This window comes from Erinaceus europaeus, chromosome 3, assembly GCF_950295315.1.
Source record: "Erinaceus europaeus chromosome 3, mEriEur2.1, whole genome shotgun sequence".
In the NCBI taxonomy this organism is placed as follows: Eukaryota; Metazoa; Chordata; class Mammalia; order Eulipotyphla; family Erinaceidae; genus Erinaceus; species Erinaceus europaeus.
In genome coordinates this window covers 117,463,190-117,482,944 of record NC_080164.1, presented here as the reverse complement: position 1 = coordinate 117,482,944, position 19,755 = coordinate 117,463,190, and the positions used below count along the sequence as shown (strand labels likewise).

Here is a 19,755-nt window from a genome sequence, read left to right as displayed (position 1 = left end):
GGAGCAGTGTAACAGCCTCTAAGTTAAATTCTCAAAACAAGCACTATAACTGCCTCCAAGGAAGACACACAGAGAGGAGACTCTGCTGAATAAGTAGAACAAAGAAAGCCTGAGGAAATATGAAAGAGGAGAATGGATCCAGAACGTTGCAGAAAGCAAGCTGTTGTGTTTTCCCCCACACAAGTACTCGGAGACAGCTGAAAGTCTGGAAAACCAATTTTATGTAACCAGCACAACAAGAAAGCCCTTATAGCTAGCAAAAACATGTCAAAACCATGTCAATGTCATAATCTTCCATTTAAAAAAAAAAGACGAGAGGACATTAAGAAAATGAATGACATGATAGACAAATGAGAGTGCAGGGGACATCATAATGGTAATGCAAAAAGAGTCTCATGACTGGTGCCGGGTGGTGGCGCATCTGGTTAAGCACACATGTTACAGTGTGCAAGGACCCCGGCTTGAGCGCCTGGTCCCCACATGCAAGTGGTGAAGCAGGGCTGCAGGTGTCTCTCTGTCTTTCTCCCTTCCTATTGCCCCTTCCCTCTCAATTTCTGGCTGCCTCTATCCAATAAATAAATAAAGGTAATAAAAAAATTTTTTTAAAAAGAAAAGAATCTCATGACTGAGGCTCTAAAGTCTCAGGTTCAATCTCAGGCACCACCATAAGCCAAAGCTGATCAGTGCTCCAGGAAAAAAAATATATAATAATTCAGAAATTAAGTAAGTATTAGATACTGGGGAAAAAACTGAAATAATAGAAAAGATATCCTGGAAATGAAAGACTAAACAAGAACGTTCATAAGAAGGAATATACAAGGCAAGTAATTTCTTTTTTAAAATTTTTATTAGTGATTTAATGATTATTAACAAGATTTGTAAGATAAGGGGTACAATTCCATACAGTTCCCACCATCAGAGTTCCATATCCCTTCCTCTTCATTGAAAGCTTCTCTATTCTTTATCCTTCTGGGAGTGTGGACCAAAGATCTTTATGGGGTACAGAAAGTGGAAGGTCTGGCTTCTTCTGTAACTGCTTCTCCAATGGACATGGACTTTGGCAGGTCAATCCATACCCCCAGCCTGTTTCTATCTTTCCCTAGTGAAGTCGGACTCTGGGGAGGTAAGACACATTAGTGAGGTCATCAACTCAGAGAAGTCAGGATGGTATCATAGTAGCGTCTGCAACTTGGTGGCTAAAAGACAGTAAGATATAAAAGGCAATAAGATATAAAAACTGTCTAATAAACAGGAACCCACAGATAAGAATACAGCAGATGAAATTAGGGGTCGTTGTGTGGGAAGAAGCTAGGAAGCTTATTTTAGGTGTTCCAATGGGCCCATGACTTTAGTAATTTTTGCCTGAGCCTCATAGCTAACATTCAAGTGGACTAAAATTATTGGCTGGGAAGAAAGACTAGTTATTTCTAAGGAAAACTAAAAGGCAAAAAAAGGAGAAAGATGGTTTACATTTTTTTAAAATGAAGAATTACAGAAATACTAAAATTAGATAAAGAAATTGTAACATTTATAATTAAAGAAAATTTTTTGAATTAGAAAAGATTTAAGGGCGGGGTAGATAGCATAATGGTTATGCAAAGAGACTCTTAGACCTGAGGCTCCAATGTCCCAGGCTCAATCCCCCGCACCAGTGTTGAATAGTGTTCTGGTAAAAAAAAAAAAAGATTTAAAATTATTCTATAAAGAGGACACCAAGGGATCAGGGAGAGAACATAATTACTCTGCAAAAGACTTTAGTGTCTGAGGTTCTGAGGCCTCAGATTCAAGCCCCAGCAAGACCATAAGCCAAAGCTGAGCAGTGCCTTATTGAGAGAGAGAAAGAAAGAGAGAGAGAGGGAGGGAGAGGGAGAGGAAGAGGGAGAGGGAGAGAGAGGCAGGCAGATCATAGAGCCAAATTCAACCACACATTAAAAGCATTATGGACTATAAACAGAAGATATTTATACCAGGCATGTGGGAGTGGGAGAGTGATTCGACATACACAAATCAATTAATTTAATATACCACATCAAGGGGATAGGGCGGCAGCAGGTTAAGCGCACATGGCGCAAAGCGCAAGGATGGGCAGAAGGATCCCAGTTAGAGCCCCTGGCTCCCCACCTGCAGAGGAATCGCTTCACAGGTGGTGAAGCAGGTCTGCAGGTGTCTATCTTTCTCTCCTCCTATCTGTCTTTCCCTCCTCTCTCCACTTCTCTCTGTCCTATCTAACAACAATGACAGCAATAACAACAATAATAATAACAGGAACAATGAACAACAAAGGACAACAAAAGAGAAAAAGTAGCCTCCAGGAGGAGTGGATTCGTAGTGCAGGCACTGAGCCCAGCATTAACCCTGGAGGCAAAAAAAATAAAACCTTTTAATACACCACATCAACAAAAAGGAAGACTAAAATAGTAGCATACTGACAGATACAGAGGAAGCTTTTGAAAAGATCCAACAGTCATTTGTGCTAATAGCTCAACAAAATGAGAAGAAAGGACATCAATGCAGCAGTAAGAGCCCCATCTGATAAAGCCATGCTTAACATTGTATTTAATGGGGGAAAAAAATACTGAAAGCAATTCCTCTAAGGTCAGGTTCAAGTTAAGGACGTCCACCCTGATAGATATTATTCCAGTTAGTACTAGAAGGCATAGAACAATCAGGAAAAGAAAGTGAGATAGAGAGAAGTTGGAAATAAGAAAACTACCACTGTTTGCCGAAGTCATGTTAGTACACACAGAAAGACCAAAGACTCCATTACTGAGGGAAAAAACCAAAACTCTCAGCCAACAGAGTACAATGGGCGGCTACAGACTCAACATACAAAAGCCTGTGGAACTTCTACATGCAAGCAACAAGACAGAAAAAACCAACAAATAGCAACAACAACAACAAAAACCTTACTTAATTGGATTAGTATGACCCTCTCCAGTTTCATCCAGGTTTTCAACAATGACATTTCATTTTTTAAAATATCTGAGTTGTATTCCATTTTGTATGTGTACCACGAAGCATTTCTACCCACTCACCTTCCACTAGGTACTCTTAGTGTCTCCATAGCTTGACAATTTGTTTTCAATTTGCACTACAATGAGCAAAGTTGTGCAGGTCTTTTTATTATTAGTAGTAGTATTTCTATATTCTTCAGATACCTAGAAGTGGAACTGCTGGATTATATGTCAGTCTATCAAATATGCCTTTTGTTTATTTGTTTCTCACAAAACTAATGTTACATATCAAATATGTACTTCTTCTTCTTCTAGCGTTTGCCCTTCTTCCGTAGCCAGTCAACAGGTCAGGTTGAAAGCTTTCAGGAGCTGCTTGTTGCTGGCTTTGAAAGTGACTGGGATCCATGTGGATTCAGTCGGCTAGGAAGGATCGTCAGTTTCCCCAATGAATGGGTACTCACGGGATGCACCACGAGAAGGTCGATCCAATGCATCCCAAATATGTACTGAGACCCAGCAATAATAAAAATATGTACTGAGACCCAGAAATAGTAAAAAAAAAAAAAATGCACCTGGCTACTTGGAGACTTGGAATTTGCAATACCACAACTTAGTTGTTTAAAGAGGCTGATTTCAGACACCCTCCCCCCAATGCACCTCCCCCCCACACACACACATACAATGGGATTCTTTTTTAGTCGGGAGACCACAGAATGTCCTGATCTTGGGGAAAATTGCTACTATATAGAATAAAAACAGCTAACAAGGAGTACTTCTTGTCCCTCTTTCTCCTTTGTCAATAGTAAATAACATTCAGCAAAGATTATAGCATTGCTTCACCCAGTTTTTCTACTGAAGACTTCCTTCCTACAACCCTCCATTGACCAGCAAAAGCATTACAAGAGTCAACTCATAATTTGTGAGAAGGAAAAGATCAGCCTGGAAAAGAGCAGCTTGTGTTTAAAGTCAAAGACCCTGGGTGGCCTGGCAGTGGCACATGCGCCTGGTAGAGCACTCTGCACAGGGATCCCAGTTCATGCTACCAGCCCTGCCTACAGAAGGGAAGCGGCACAAGCCTAAACCAGGTCTGCAGGTGTCTCTCTTTCTCTCTTCCTGTGTCTCCTCTCCCTCTGTCAACTTCTCTCTGTCCTAGCAAATAAAAATATAATAAACAAACAAAAGAACTTGTTGGGGGGGGATAAGGCAGGAGCGAGTTCACTAAAGGGGTCATCCAGCATATCGTGGCAGCAGACAATACACAAAGCTAGTGAGGAAGGGCTCTGGGGAAGCGGAGCTCCAGGACACATTGGTGGAGTTGTCTGTCCAGGGAAGTCTGGTTGGATCATACTAGCATCTGTAACCTGGTGGCTGAAAATAGAGTTAACATACAAAGCCAAACAAATTGTTGAGCAATCATGGACCTAAAGACTGGAATAGTGCAGATAAGGAGTTGGGAGGTCCTCCATTTTGTAGATAGCTAGTAAGCATATTTTAGTTATATTCCAAAGATGCTGTGGCTATACTAGTTTTGGGTTGTTTTTTTTTTTCTGCCTGAGCCTGAAATCTGATATGCAGGTGGATCCTAATTATTGTCTGGGGAAATGATGTCATGGCTGGCAGAAGGACCAGAAAGCTGGATCAGGGAAGTGAACAGCTTCCAAATAAGGGAAAGGTGTATAAATATTGTTGACTGTAAACCCCATAGATATGATGTAATCTGAGGTCCATATTCAGCTTAGGAGCCTGTGTGACCTCTGCATCCCTGTAGATTTGAGCTCACATTCTGTGGTCATAAGTAGGAATGTTCCAAGCTGCCCCAATATCAGGTCCCATCTTCCTCTGGTGGAGCATAGAGTATGTTGTCCATTCTCCCTTCGGAGGATGGAATGTTCTCTACCATTATTGATCCAAATTGAGGGCAAGGTCCTATGGGGGCCCACAAAGGGGTCTACTGTGCTGTTCCTGATAGGAATGACTGGTAAAAATGGAGAGAAGGATTTATTTAAGGTCTAGGCCCCTCAAGTCTGTTTGGGAATCTCAGGACTCCCCGACTAGGGCCCCAGCTGATGAGGTGGCCTGATAGTGACTAAAGAGTCATCATTAAAGTATGCCAGTCTCTTGCCCTTATTCAGCTTTTGCAGCCCTTGCTTTGATGAAGTTAGCTTTGGAGTGAGCGAGGGAAGTGTAATAGGAAGTAGGTGAGGAGGGTATCTAAGTCTAAGTAGACACTATTTCATTATAAACTTTATACTGACTCACTGTTGACTATTGTGTACTTTGCTTTCAGGTATATATTTTACCCTAATTTATGGATACATGTGAACATGTGCTCTGTCTTATTGGACCTGGTCTATACCTAGGTTTTGGGACTTTGTTAGGAAGTGAACCTCCTAGAATGGAATTAGAGAATACTATGAAAGGAAAGGTCTCACCTGAGTAATGAAGCTGAAAGATTAACATTCCATGCCTGACGTCTCTGGACACAGTCTGAAGTGAAGCATGTTGAGGTAGTACTTGCTGTGGTGATTAGATTGGGATCACGAATGTAATATCATTTGGTATGACTTGAGAGAAGCATGCAGGAAAGTGAGCCCCACCCTAGAGGTTCCAGGACTGGGGGAAACATAGGCTCTAAAGAGGAAGTAGGAGAATCCTGCTGTCTTAGGGTTTAAGAAGACAAAAGATAGTTATTGCTATAATCACATTATTTGGCAATTGGGTTAACTTTGAAATATCAATTTGTTAGGATTTTCTGTATCACACACAACATCAACATAATTTATGTCCTTTGACATTATTTGTATATAGCTGTGCCACCGGTTGCTTCTGTTCTCCCTGGTCTAAGCTTTTAAGAGAGTCAACATATCAAAGACTCAGCCTATGTATTAAAAAGATTCAGTCTGTGCTTTAAAATGTCTGAGACATTCAATCAATTTCCCCTCTCATATTAATTAAATAGTGATTTATATGACTACAAATTGATAGAAGTATACATAAACACCATTCACACCACCAAAAGACTATGTCCCACACCTCCTCTCCCCTTGAAGGCATTTTAAGGTTTTTTTTAACCACACCTACACCTATTACAACTTCCAGGTGTCCTTCCCTTATCATTTTCCCTCTCAGGCAAGAGAAATAGAGCTTGACTGACTTCCTCATATGTTCTCCAAATTTTCTTTCCTCTCAGTGATGATGCATACTGAGAACAATGGGAAGCACACTCTGCACTGGTGAACCTTAGAATTGTCTCCGTTTTCCTCACCTGTGTGAGTGACCAGTAAGAACTGAACCCCCCCATACACCCACACCTGCTTCTCCCCCTCCTTCTATCCTTTCCTTTCCTTTTCTCTTTGCTTTCTCTCCCTCCTTCCTTTCTTCCTTCCTTCCTTCCTTCCTTCTTTCCTTCTTTCTTTCCTTCCTTCCTTTCTTCAGTCCTTCCTTCCTTCCCTCCTTCCTTTTTAGCATATGAACTCAGCACTCCTTTTTCAGCTGTGAGTTTTGCATCGTGAGCTTGAAAGGCCTTCTCTAGAGATTTGCCTGCAATCAGTGCTGAATAGATCACCATGAGACCATCTGTGGCTGAAATAGCTTGCTCAGCTGTTCTGTTCTGGCTCTTTTTAGGGAGAGGAAAATTATTCCTAGTTATTTTGGTCAAGTCTTTTCAAATTTTCCATTGTGGAAGCAGTGAGACTTCTGGGAAATACTATTCCAGTTAATAATTTTAAATGTATTTATATGGCAAGACATGACTCTCTCAAGATTTCGTTTCTTTCTTTTTATTCCCCCTAGGTAGAGACAGAGAAGTCAGAGAGAGTTAAAGAAACTACAGCAGGCTAACTTCCTTTGATATGGCGGAGACCAGACTTGAAGAGCTTGGGTCAGCCACGTGGAAAAGCAGTGCACCGAGTAAGCTTGCCAGCCCTCTAGGCTTTCTTCTTCTTTTTAATTTTAATTTGTTTATTTATAAAATATAAACACTGACAAGACCATAGGATAAGAGGGGTACTGGATGTGAGGGCAATCTGGCTGCAACATCTGCCACCCCATTGATTGCCAGGGTTGATTCCACTAATCTGGCTGGCTAGGCGGGCATCCCCTTCCTCCCTCGCTGCTCTATGTGTGTCCCTCCTGAAGCTGCACGCTGGATTGAAAAGAACAGCCTTCCCTGAATAGAGATGGTCTTGGGTCAAGGGTATACAAGTAGCTGCGCTCCCCTGCTAGAACCTCCAAACAAGCTCTCAAGGATAAGAGGAGTACAATTCCTACCTCCAGAGCTCCATATCCCATCCCTTCCCCTGATAGTTTACCTGTTCTTTAACCCTTTGGGAGTATGGACCCAGGGTCATTGTGGGCTGCAGAAGGTAGAAGGTCTGGCTTCTGTAATTGCTTCCCCACTGAACATGGGCATTGACAGGTCAATCCATACTCCCAGCCCCTCTTTCTCTTTCCCTACTGGGGCAGGGCTCTGAGGAAGCGGAGCTCCAGGACACATTGGTAGGGTTATTTGTCCAGGGAAGTCTGGTTGGCATCATGGTAGCATCTGGAACCTCGTGGCTGAAAAAGAGTTAACATATAAAGCCATACAAATTGTTGATTAATCATGATCCTAAAGGCTGGAATGTTACAGATGAAGATTTGGGGTCTCTGTTTTGGAAATAGCTAGTAGGTCTGTTTTAGGTATATTCCAAAGGGCTCATGACTTTGTTAAGGTTTTCTTCTTATGTAAGAAATGGATTCTATGAGGACAAAGCCTTTACACAGCAGGTTTGGGGACTCAGAGGGGGGAGGAAGGAGCACTAAGGAATCTAACTCTTTCTGGTGGTCCAGGATGAGGGTTCAGTGCAGGGTGAGATATACTGACACCTGTCTTGGAGAAATGTAGAAATATACCCTCATGACAACAATACTGTAAGTCAACAATCTCTCAATAAAATGACACTGGGGTGGAAAAGGTGAAAGAAATTGTACTTCTAGAACATTTATAATCTCATATACCAAGGTTACCTCAGAAACAGATAAAAGTAACTATTTTTAATTGTATCCATTCTTGAGATGTTCTTTTGGAGAGCCTCCTTCATGTTTGCTTCAATCTTTCTAAAACTGATGCAGGTATTATTATATAAGCAATTCAGGATCACAGTCTTCCTTCATGGCTTCCTATTGTCTTGACCTTCTTCTTAAGGTGAAGTCTTAAATAAAAACTGGAAATCAAGGTATGAAAGTAACTCAACACTTCATCTGCACTATTCCAGCCTTTAGGTCCATGATTGTCCAACGATTTGTTTGGCTTTGTATGTTAACTCTCTTTTCAGCCACCAGGTTCCAGTTGCTAGCAGGATGCGACCACACTTCCCTGGACAGACAACCCCACCAATGTGTCCTAGAGCTCTGCTTCCCTGGAGCCCCAACCTACCAGGGAAAGAGAGAGGCAGGCTGGGAGTATGGATCAACCAGTCAACGCCCATGTTCAGTGGGGAAGCAATTACAGAAGCCAGACCTTCAGTCTTCTGCATCCTACAATGATCTTGAGTCCATACTCCCAGAGGGTTAAAGAATAGGAAAGCTATCAGGGGAGGGGATGGAATACAGAGATCTGGTGGTAGGAATTGTATGGAGTTGAGGAGAGGAGGGAGAGAGAGTTGAGAATACAAAGGGGTTCAATGGGCTGAGAGGAAATGATATTTGTACTTTGGTAGTGGGTGTAATACATAATTTAAAGAGAGGTAAAATTGTACCCCTAAAATATACAGAGATAGCCTTGTAAACCAATATTACTTTAAATAGTAACCAAGTGGATATATACCTAACTTCAGGTGATATCTGCAAAACTTTCTTTTTTTAATAGTTTGGAAATTCTATATTATTATTATTGTTATTATTAATTGGATAAAGACAGAGAGAATTTTTCTTTATTGGGGGGATTAATGGTTTACAGTCAGCAGTAAAATATAGCAGCCCATACATTTGTAACATTTCTCAGTTTTCCACATAACAGTTCAACCCCCTCTAGGTCCTCCTCCACCATCATGTTAAACCCCAAAGTCTTTTACTTTGGTGCAATACACCAAACCCAGTCCAAGTTCTGCTTTGTGTTTTCTTTTTCTGTTCTTAAGAAAGAGAGAAATTGAGAGGGGAGGAGGAGATAAGAGAAAGAGACAGAGGCACCTGCACTTCTACTTCACTTCTGAAGCTTTCCTTCTGTAGGTAGGGACCAGAGGTTTGAACCCGAGTCCTTGAGCACTGCCCTGTGTGTACTTAACCAGGTGCTCCATGACCTTATCCTGCAAGGACTTTCTATAGGCTTGAAATGTCTCAGAGTGCTGGAAATAGGAAATCACCAATTGAAATTTAACAGGGCCAGTGAAATAGGTGATTTGGATAGTGTGTTGTTTTGCCATGTATATAACCAAGATTTGAGTCCAGCTTCCACTGAACTGAAGGAAACTTAAGTGCTGTGTTTTTTCTATATTTCATTCTCTCTCACTCACTCTTTCACTCATTCTCTTGAAAAAAAATGAAACAAACAGCTGTGAAAAAGAACAATGTCAAGATATGAACCAAAAGTCAAGGTATTATCTTATGTTAGAAAGAGTAAGATGATTATGTGGAAAACTGAGAACTGTTATGCATGTACAAACTATTGTATTTAATGTCAACTATAAAACATTAATCCCCCAATAAAGAAATAAAAAAAGAAAGAAAGAGTAAGATGGGCCAGATGGTGACACACCAGGTTGAGTACATATGTTGCAATGTGCAAGGACTGAGGTTCAAGCCCCTGGTCCCCACCTGCAGCGGAAAGCTTTCCAGTGGTGAAGTAGTGTCTCTCTCTCTCCCTCTCTATCTCCCCTTTCTCTTTCAATTTCTAGTTGTCTCTATCCAATAAAAAAGGATAATTTAAAGAAATTCTAAAGAAAGAACAAGACTATCACACTATGTATGATAGGGTTCCATGTATTTTTTAAGACTTTTCTACTTTGCGAGAAAGGAAGAGAAAGAGGTCAGAGCACTGCTCCATCAAATGTAGGGCTAAGGATTAGAATCTAGCTCCTCAAAAAGGAAGGGACTTAACATCTAGCACTGAACTATCGCCTCCACTTCCTCCATGTGTGCACACATGCATACATATGCACACACACACACACACACACACACAAGTTCAACAAAAGATAAGTGATAGGCGGTGCCTCTAAGGAAGAGAAAGGAGGGACTGGGAATCAGGAATGATAGACATTTCATGTTTTATGTATCTTAAAATTTCAATTAATCAAAAATTTAATTTTGTATATTATTTTCTTCATGAAAACACCATAGCTATTTTGATGTTGTGGAGAGAACTCATGGAAAGAAGGGAGTTTTTCTTGTGAACTGTCATATAAATATATGTTTATTATAGTACAAAAATCCATTCTCTTGCATAGACATAGCTTGTACAGTTAAAGAGTTACACATCCATTGCCTAAGTAACCACAACAGTCTTTTGAAATAAGTGAGACAGGTAGTAGAAGCCCCATTGACCCATTTTTTAAGCCTAAAGGAGTCCATATTTAGAGTATATTTCATGAAAAAAAGTCTAGGGTCATTCACATGATTATAATATAGCAGAAACTTGAATTGTGACATATGAGTTACCAAGCCGTCTATAAATGAACATATTTTAAATTTTTTCATCAGATCCCCAGAAATATTATCACTTAGGGGGGCTGGGTGATGGCATACTCCGCTAGTACACATTATTACCAAGCTCAAAGACCAGGGTTTGAGCTCCCGCTCCCCCACCCCAAAGAGTCTGCTTCATGAACAGTGGAGCAGGTCTTTCTCTTTCCCTATCCCCCCCATCCTCTCTCAATTCCTCTCTGTTCTATCTAACAAAAATTAGAAAGAAAAATGGAGAAATGACCACCAGGAGTAATGGATTCATAGCGCTGGCATCGAGCCCCAGCAATAATCCTGGTGGCAATAAAAAGAAAGAAGGAAGGGGGAAAAATTTAAAAACCAAGAAAGAAGGAAAGAGAGGGGGGACAGAGGGAGAGAGGAAAGGAAAAGGAAAGAAGGGAGGAAGGAAGGAAGGAAGGAAGGAAGGAAGGAAGGAAGGAAGGAAGGAAGGAAGGAAGGTCACTTGCATAAAGAAGGAGGCAGGATAAAAAATCCTGCTGAAACATTGAAGATACAGCAGTCACAACTTCACTGTATATGTTTACCTTTGAATTAAAATAAACCTAAAATAATTGCCTGAGCAGAGAAAGAGGGAAATTGCACATCACCACAACTAAACCTTGAAAAATATCTGAATGTTTCTGATGGTGGTCTTCGTATCTCATAGTTCCCTGGATGGTCTCAATTGATACTTCCTGTCCCTTTCACACAGGCACCCTTAGTTTGGATGACAGATAATAACCCTATACTGTGAAATATCACTTCTTGATTTCATAAACAAACCTTTATGAACTTAAATGTTTTAGCGTTCCTTCAATGTCATCTCAAGACCACAAAATTACCCTCATTCATCTTAAAGTTGAATGATCTATGCTCAAACTTTAGCTAGGTATATGAGATTTTTCTGAAACATTGCATACGGACACAGCTGACTTGATTAAGAAAATTAATAGTGGGAAGGGGAATCTAAGAGTTTGAAAGATTTGGCGTGTGGAGGCTTCCAAGGGAAATATGAACCAAGTTTAATTCAGTGAGATAAATGGGAAGATGTATAACTGATTCCACAAAACAGAATGCTGTTTATTGGGTCGAAGAGTGACTGTTGAAGACAGGGCACTATCCTAAGCATGGAATCCATTTTGTTAACTTTTTTTAGGAACTTTGTTTTAATAGCTTTTCTTCTTTCTTCCTTCCTATCTTTTTTTTTTAAATCATTTTATTAGGGGCTAATGGTTTATAGCAGTTGTTCACACATGGGTACATGTCTGCAGAACACTCTCATCCACAACTTAGGTCCATTTCTACCATCATGCACCAGGACCCTAGTGCCCTCTCCACCTCCTCTTATATCTGTTTGTTTGCAGGAATGCATATTTGATGTTTAAGCTACCATCTGAATTATTCTCTGGCTAGCAGTCAGTAGGATTTTTATAATTTGCTCTGTTACAAAGATTATCCCTTGTGATCCTGGTAATTAAATAAATGTAGCAATTTTTTTTCAATTTATGTAGTTCTCCTTTAGAGCAACCAAGTGAATCAGAGCCACTTTGGATACACTGAAACGGCATCTTCTAGCCTCTACTCAGAACATCACAATCCTGAAGCACAGGGCAATGCCTGTGGATACAGTGTCTTTACTCACTACACGTGCTATTTAAATGTAAAATATCATAGTACATGATTACATGAGGTTTTTGTGCAAAGTGTTAAAGAACATTTTCATTTTCCCCTTTTCAAAAATTGTACGCTTGATTCAGGAAGAACATTTCAAAATATGTTTTAAACTGCATGTACCAATAATGGCCATGTGCTCAGATTCTCTGTTTAAGAGAATTGGAGCTTGATTTCCAGTCCCACTGTTGAATTTCCCCTAGTTGTATCCATGAATATTTATATATATTTTCTGCTTCTTTGTCCCTTTCCTTTCTTAGAAATCTCTATTTTCTGACAATTTCTCGACAAACTTTTCATAAAAGGAAACATGTGACTTTCTTTAGATTTAATCATCGCTAGTTGAGTGATGGCTGTTACTACCTTCACTATTGCTATCACTGCTGTCACTTCCATTGTTGTTACCATTACCGCCAGGCTTGCTCTTGCTGTCATTCTCATCACTGCTGTCTGATTTGCTGTCACTGCTGTCACTACTGTCACTGCTGTCACTACTATCACTACTGTCACTGCTGTCATCACTGTCATTGCTATCACTACTGTCACTGCTGTTGCTGCTATCACTGCTATCACTGCTGTCACTGCTGTTGCTGCTATCACTGCTGTCACTACTGTCACTGCTATCACTGCTGTCACTGCTGTCACTACTGTCACTGCTGTCACTGCTGTCACTACTGTCACTGCTATCACTGCTGTCGCTGCTGTTGCTGCTATCACTGCTGTCACTGCTATCACTGCTATCACTGCTGTCACTGCTGTTGCTGCTGTCACTGCTATCTGATTTATTATCACTGCTGTTGCTGCTGTCACTGCTGTCTGACTTGCTGTCATTGCTGTCTGATTTACTGTCACTACTATCACTGCTGTCACTATTGTCATTTCTGTCACTGCTGTCACTGCTGTCACTACTATCACTGCTGTCACTGCTGTCACTACTGTCACTGCTGTTACTGCTATCACTGCTGTCACTACTGTCATTGCTGTCACTACTGTCACTGCTATCACTACTATCACTGCTGTCACTACTATCACTGCTGTCACTGCTGTCACTGCTGTTACTGCTGTCACTACTGTCACTGCTGTCACTACTGTCACTGCTGTCACTACTGTCACTGCTATCACTACTATCACTGCTGTCACTACTACCACTGCTATCACTGCTGTCACTACTATCACTGCTGTCACTACTATCACTGCTGTCACTACTATCACTGCTATCACTGCTGTCACTGCTATCACTACTATCACTGCTGTCACTACTATCACTGCTGTCACTACTATCACTGCTGTCACTGCTATCACTGCTGTCACTACTATCACTGCTGTCACTACTATCACTGCTGTCACTGCTATCACTGCTGTCACTGCTATCACTACTGTCACTACTATCACTGCTGTCACTACTATCACTGCTGTCACTGCTGTCACTGCTATCGTTGCTGTCACTACTGTCACTGCTGTCACTGCTGTTGCTGCTATCGCTGCTGTCACTACTGTCACTACTATCACTGCTGTCACTACTGTCACCACCATCATTACTGTCTGATTTGTTGTCACTGTCACTGCTAATGCTGCTTTCACTGTCTGATTTGCCATTGTTACTGCCCCCATTGTCATCATTACCATTACTGTCACTGTCACTAGCATCTGATATGCTTTCATTGTCATCATTGCCTCCATTTGAATCACTATCGTCACCATTATCTTTTGATTCATCAAAGAGAGAAGAGGCATCTCCTTGGCTACCGCTGTCATGGTCACTCTCAGAGCCAGCATTATCTTTGCCATCAGACTCATCACTGCTGTTTGGGTCATCTCCCTGCATGGATTCATCATCAAACTCATAGCTGTCATACCCATCACTGTTACTGGCACTATTGGTTTGGCTGTGTCCAGCTGTGTTTCCAGGTTCTGATTTCTGGCCACCTCCTTTCAGGCTGTCACCTTCTCCTTGTGTCTTGACAACACCTTTCCCCACAATCACGACATGCTTTCCTTTGTTCTCTTTATTTTCAGTGACATCCCCAGCTTCTTTGGTAGCATTGCTTCTGTCATCATTGCTGGGACCTTTGAATTCTATTCCCTAAGCACAAGTAAGGAAAAATAATTAATCAGTGAGCCAGCAGTTGTTATGCTGAAAAGTGATATTGATCTGAGGAAGGCTGACTGAGTAAAGTGACCAAAGAAATGAAGTTTAGGGAGTCGGGCTGTAGCACAGCGTGTTAAGCACAGGTGGCGCTAAGCTCAAGGACAGGCGTCAGGATCCCGGTTCGAACCCCCGGCTCCCCACCTGCAGGCAGATCCCTTCACAGGCGGTGAAGCAGGTCTGCAGGTGTCTGTCTTTCTCTCCCCCTCTCTGTCTTCCCCTCCTCTCTCCATTTCTCTCTGTCCTATCCAACAACGACATCAATAATAACTACAACAATAAAACAACAAGGGCAACAAAAGGAAATAAATAAATAAATAAATAAATAAATAATTTAAAAAAAAAAGAAATGAAGTTTAATTTCCAGTAAACAGGTGTTTGTGAATGTGTGCTTTTACTCAGCACTTGAAATCTAGTGTCTAGATTATATGACAAATCATTCACATTTCCTTCTGTCTTATTTCTATTACCAAGTTGTCTTGGGCTTTGGTGCCTGCATGGCTTCATTGCTTCTGGTAGCCTTTTTTTTTTTCAGTAGAGGATGAGAGACATAGAGAGAGACAGAAGGAGAGACATCTGTGGCAGTGCTCTACCACTTATGAGACTTCCCCCCTGCAGGTGGAGACACTTTTTCTTTTATAGGAACTTTTGTAAACAGTTAAAAAGTGAATCAGTTATTTAGCTTTAGCTGTTTCTAGAAGGGTAAGTAATTTTTCAGAAATAGCTGCTTTCTAACAGTGTTCTGTATCAGGAGCTGGCAGTGGTGCACCCAGTTGAGTACACATACTATATTACACAAAGATACCAGTTCAAGTCTCTGGTTCCCAACTGTATAAGGGGAAGTTTCATGAGAGATGAAGCAGTATTGTAAGTATCTCTCTTTCTCTCTCCCTCTTTAGCTCCCCCTTTGCCCTCAATTTCTCTCTGTCCCATAAAAATTATTTTTTAAAAAAAGTGTTCTCTATTAAAGCCTCATCCCATATCAAAGTCAAAAGACTCTAGGTTTCTAATTGAATTATCAAGTTAGGGCAGCAGGAGGTGGCACACCCAGTGGAATGCACACATTATGATATGAAAGGACATGGGTTCGAGGCCCCTGCTCCTCATCTTCATAGAGGAGACATCACAAGCAGTGAAGCAGGTCTGCAACTGCCCATCTTTCTATTCCCTCACTTTCTCCACCTCCTCTCTCAATTTCTCTTGTCCTTTAAAATAAAAGTAGAAAAAAAAAGTAAGTAAAAATGGCCACATGAAACCATAGATTCATAGTGCCAGCAGCAAGCCCCAGCAATAGTCCTAGTGGTGAGAATAAATAAATCAACTGCCTAGTAATTTATGTGCAGAATTACATCAATGCTTGTCATGATTTCTTTTTGTGCTATCATAGTTAGGGGGGAATTCACATTGCCACTACAAGAAACCATCATCATAAACTGACCTTATCAGGGAATTTCCCTGTAGTGCTTGCCTCTGATTCTTGGGTAATTCTAGTTTCTGTATCTTGGTTTTCTTTGTGACTGATTATTGGGGTGTCTTCTACTCTTTGGCTACCATTGTCTACTGGAATACCGTCAGCATCTTCCTCGCTCTTAGAGATGTTGTCTCCATTCATGCCGTGAGACTCTTCTTTGACATCTTCACTACTAAGTGAATTTTCATCTAAGCTATTGTTACCATCCTCTTCTTGATGCCCCTCGCTCTCTGGGCCCTTGCTTACAAGGCCTTTTTCTCTATTCTCCATTTCTTCACCTTCATCATCACCAGAGCCCTGGTCTTCATCCTCGTCTGTTCCATCCCCACTAGGACTCCCACCAGAATTATCCAGGCCACCGTCTCCTCTAATTCCCGGTGCACCTCCCCCTGGTGTTACCACTGTCTCCTCATTCCCATTTGGTCCACCTTCTGTTGGAGGGGTTACTTTGCTTGCATCACCCTCATTTCCACAAGAATCCCCATTTACTTCTTCCTCAGGGTAGGTATTGTTACTGTTCCCAGTTCCTTGCTGCTGATCTTCCTGGGCCACAGTGGTGTCCTCACACTGACTTGCATCTCCAACACCCCCATAAGTTGAACGTGTATCAGTGTTTCCATTAACATCAGCTCCACTTGCTGCTCCAGCCATGTCAGTGATGCTGACTTGTACCTGGATGCCATTTGCTGGGGTGCTAGCTTCTTGTGTGTGTATCTCATCATGACCATATGTTCCTGGTTCTCCTGTACCTGCCTTCTTAACCTCAGTGTTACCCACTTCATTTGTTAGCATGGGGTGTGCAAAAGAGTTCTTTCCTCCTCCTTCTGCCCACTCAGAGCCTTTTCTCTCATCTTTATAACAGTCTTTGGTACATGACTGCCTTCCTTTGTCATTTGCATGCAGAGGCACACCGTTTCCTTTGGTGTTTGCTTTTGACTCATCATCCTAAGAAGAAGAGAGAAAAAAGAAAGAAAAGCAATGCAAGATAAAGTAAATATCACCTTCACTTATCCAAACTTTAATGTGAGCAATGATTTGCTGAGAGTTAATGGAATCTAAACACAGCTTACAAGCACATTTTGTATCCTATACCTGTATTGTCTCTTTCAATTTTTCTGGAAGATTTAAATCCACAGATTTGCCAGTACCATGTCTCTCCAGTGGCTTGATTTGAGGAACCTGTCAAAATCAAAATAATGGTAATTGTGAACATCATTTTGTGTATATGCATGTGTATACACAACACACACACACACACATGGTTTTTCTATAAATGAAGAAAACAAGATATAACACAAAGTATAACCTAATTAGGGAAAAATTAAGTTTTTTTGTAGGGGTTGTTGGAATTTATTTTTCACAATTCCATTACCAAGCTTATTGGATTATTAGCCAGACCACACATCTTCACTGTAGAAAGGAATAGTAGACAAAGGGAGAAAAATCAAGCAGACAAAGAGAAAAACCTATAGTGCTTCTTCACTACAAGTCTCTTACAAAATACTCACCTTCAGGATCATTTTGACCCAAACCCCAAGATACTAAGGAGTATGACCAGAAGTTGAACAGAAGCAAAATCAAGGAATGTGCTATTTCTTTGCTCTTTTGAAGTATATTTGAAATAGTGAATAAAATTCTCAACTACATAAACATCAAAGTTCTAAGTCATAGAAAAATTGATCCAAATGTGAGTCATAGCATTTTAGCTAACAACATTACTAATCGTTCTATTTCCCTAATTTTTCTTAGTGGGTATTTATCTTTATATCGCAAATGTTGCACAGTGAGTATGTGAAATTACTGTCTGGATGAAACATTAATATTTTCTACAAAAATATCATAGGGAGGTGAGAAATAGTAGCCAAATGTCAGCAGCTGTACTTTAAACCATTAGCCCTCAATAAAACTATATAAAAGACTTTATATTTTTCTTGTATTGAAAACTTCCTAAATGATACAGGTTGTTGGTTTTTTAAAAATATTAATGGAATTCTCAGGGCACTAAGCAAAGATGGGCAAAATCTCCATGACTTCTGAGCACTGAATGCCAATTAATCTTAATAAATTTTTTTTAGAGATTAAACGAATATATACTCAGATTGGAATGAGTATTTGATGTTACTGAGACCACAAAGACATTTTGATGTGTCTCTCATGCAGATATAATTGTCAAGTTCAACTATTTGCAAAGTCTTACAGAAACAGTTTTTTCATGTTAAAGGAGTAAACAAATAAGGAGGTTTTCCAGAACAGATGTACTTACTGGGATGGCCCAGGCTGCTGCCCAAATGCAAAGACATAGGAGAATCTTCATTTTCTTTGGGAATGTTTATAAATGGCTAATTAAGGGAGAAAAAAAAAAAGAACAGCATACAATTACTTACAAGCAAAAGATGATAATCCAAATAATGTATCATTTTGGTCTGTTAATATTTACCTGGGCAAGAAGCATGTATACAAAATAAGAAGATCATGAATATTCAACATTCCAGAACATTCTGGAATGGTCATGGAGACATATGAAGGCTCTTCACTGATGTAGTTTCCTGGATTTTTTCTGCTCATTCCAATGGAAGATGCAGCCACATAGACCCAAAGAGTGTGGCCACATCTGTTCTTCTGCTATTCTTAATGGTACTTAAATCTCGCTCTTCTGAACAGCTTCAGTCAAGGGACATACTAATTATGCTAGATTATGCTTAACAGATGCCATAATTACAATCCCCATTAGATCTTTACAACCAAAGAAGACTATACTGCAAGTGGGGGAAGCCACCAGCATGGGGGAACTTAGGCTAAAGGAAAGAAGTGGGAATTCAAATCACAAGTCTGAATTCAAAGGCCTGGGTTTGAGTCCTGCTTTTGCTGCTTAGTGTGTGAACCTGAGGATTTGGGTGGCTTTATTAAAAATAAAATTATTCCAACTACCATAGCAGAAAAATCTGTGAGAAGCCTTCTATATTTCAAGATCTGGTAGCGCTCACATTTTCATACCCAGCACTTCTGTACACCTTGAGGGCAACACACTGCAATTTTAAAAGAACCTCATTATTCCTGTGAGCCCCACCACCCACCACATGAGCTTCTGAGGCCTCCAGAAAGTGAGTGTCTTGGTGAAGACAGGATTCGAACACATGAAACAATGAGATTTACAGAATTTTGTTGATTGATAAAGGCTTATCAGGATAAACAATGCCTTACTTGCATTTATGAGGTATTTGGCAGCCTCATAAATGATAGCAGATGTTATGTGGTTCTTATAAAAACAATCCTTTATACCTCCTGCAGTGCATATTCTCTGTCTGAGAGATACTAACCCAGCAGGGTGTGTTTTCTGCCATGCATGAGGCCCAGGTTTGAGCCTTATCACCACATGGGAGTACCATGACACCAGAGGAAAGCTTGGTACTATGGTCTCTCTCCCTCTCCCTTTCCCTTTCTGCTTCTCTCCCCATCCTAATAAAAAAGTGACCAGGGGCCAGTAAAATACACGTGTGTGGTCATATCACCACACATAAATAACTCAAATTCTCACAGGAGAGTGAAAGCACAATGAAACCTCGAGAAATATCAGCTATCATGGAATTATTGGCAACTCCTGACAAAAGAGACTTTGGGGAACTACTGGGGAAAGAGACCTGGGAAGGTGCATACTCTTATAAAGGCTCACCAGAAAAATTAATTTTTTTTAAAAGAAAGAGAGAGAAATGCCTTCAAAAATGCCATCAATTACAGTTGCCTGAAGTGGTCTCAGGACATGTGTCACACAGACTCTGGGGCAAAGGTGTCGGCAGCTGGCTCTTGTAAGCAGATTTCTGCTACATTCTGTGGCCTCACAACTAATGGCTAGATGA

The 19,755-nt window shown here is 40.7% G+C and overlaps 1 protein-coding gene across 1 annotated transcript; it reads right to left on the bottom strand.

Annotated features, from left to right (window-relative positions):
- Window positions 1-12,612: 12,612 nt before the first annotated feature.
- On the bottom strand, window positions 12,613-18,215 carry DSPP (dentin sialophosphoprotein). Its single transcript, XM_060188600.1, has 4 exons — window positions 18,165-18,215; window positions 16,994-17,080; window positions 15,869-16,846; window positions 12,613-14,367 (listed from the first exon to the last, which is right to left on the bottom strand). The coding sequence occupies exons 1-4, from the start codon at window positions 18,213-18,215 to the stop codon at window positions 12,613-12,615; spliced, it is 2,871 nt and encodes a 956-aa protein (XP_060044583.1).
- Window positions 18,216-19,755: the final 1,540 nt, after the last annotated feature.

What these genes read in the sequence shown, in the direction of transcription:
- DSPP (XM_060188600.1), bottom strand. Translation starts at nt 18,215, where the DNA reads ATGAAGATTCTCCTATGTCTTTGCATTTGGGCAGCAGCCTGGGCCATC. An exon ending in CAGCAGCCTGGGCCATCCCA is followed by an intron (nt 17,081 to 18,164) that starts GTAAGTACATCT and finishes TGATTTTGACAG; the next exon opens with GTTCCTCAAATCAAGCCACT. An exon ending in CAGGGAAATTCCCTGATAAG is followed by an intron (nt 14,368 to 15,868) that starts GTCAGTTTATGA and finishes ACTTGTGCTTAG; the next exon opens with GGAATAGAATTCAAAGGTCC.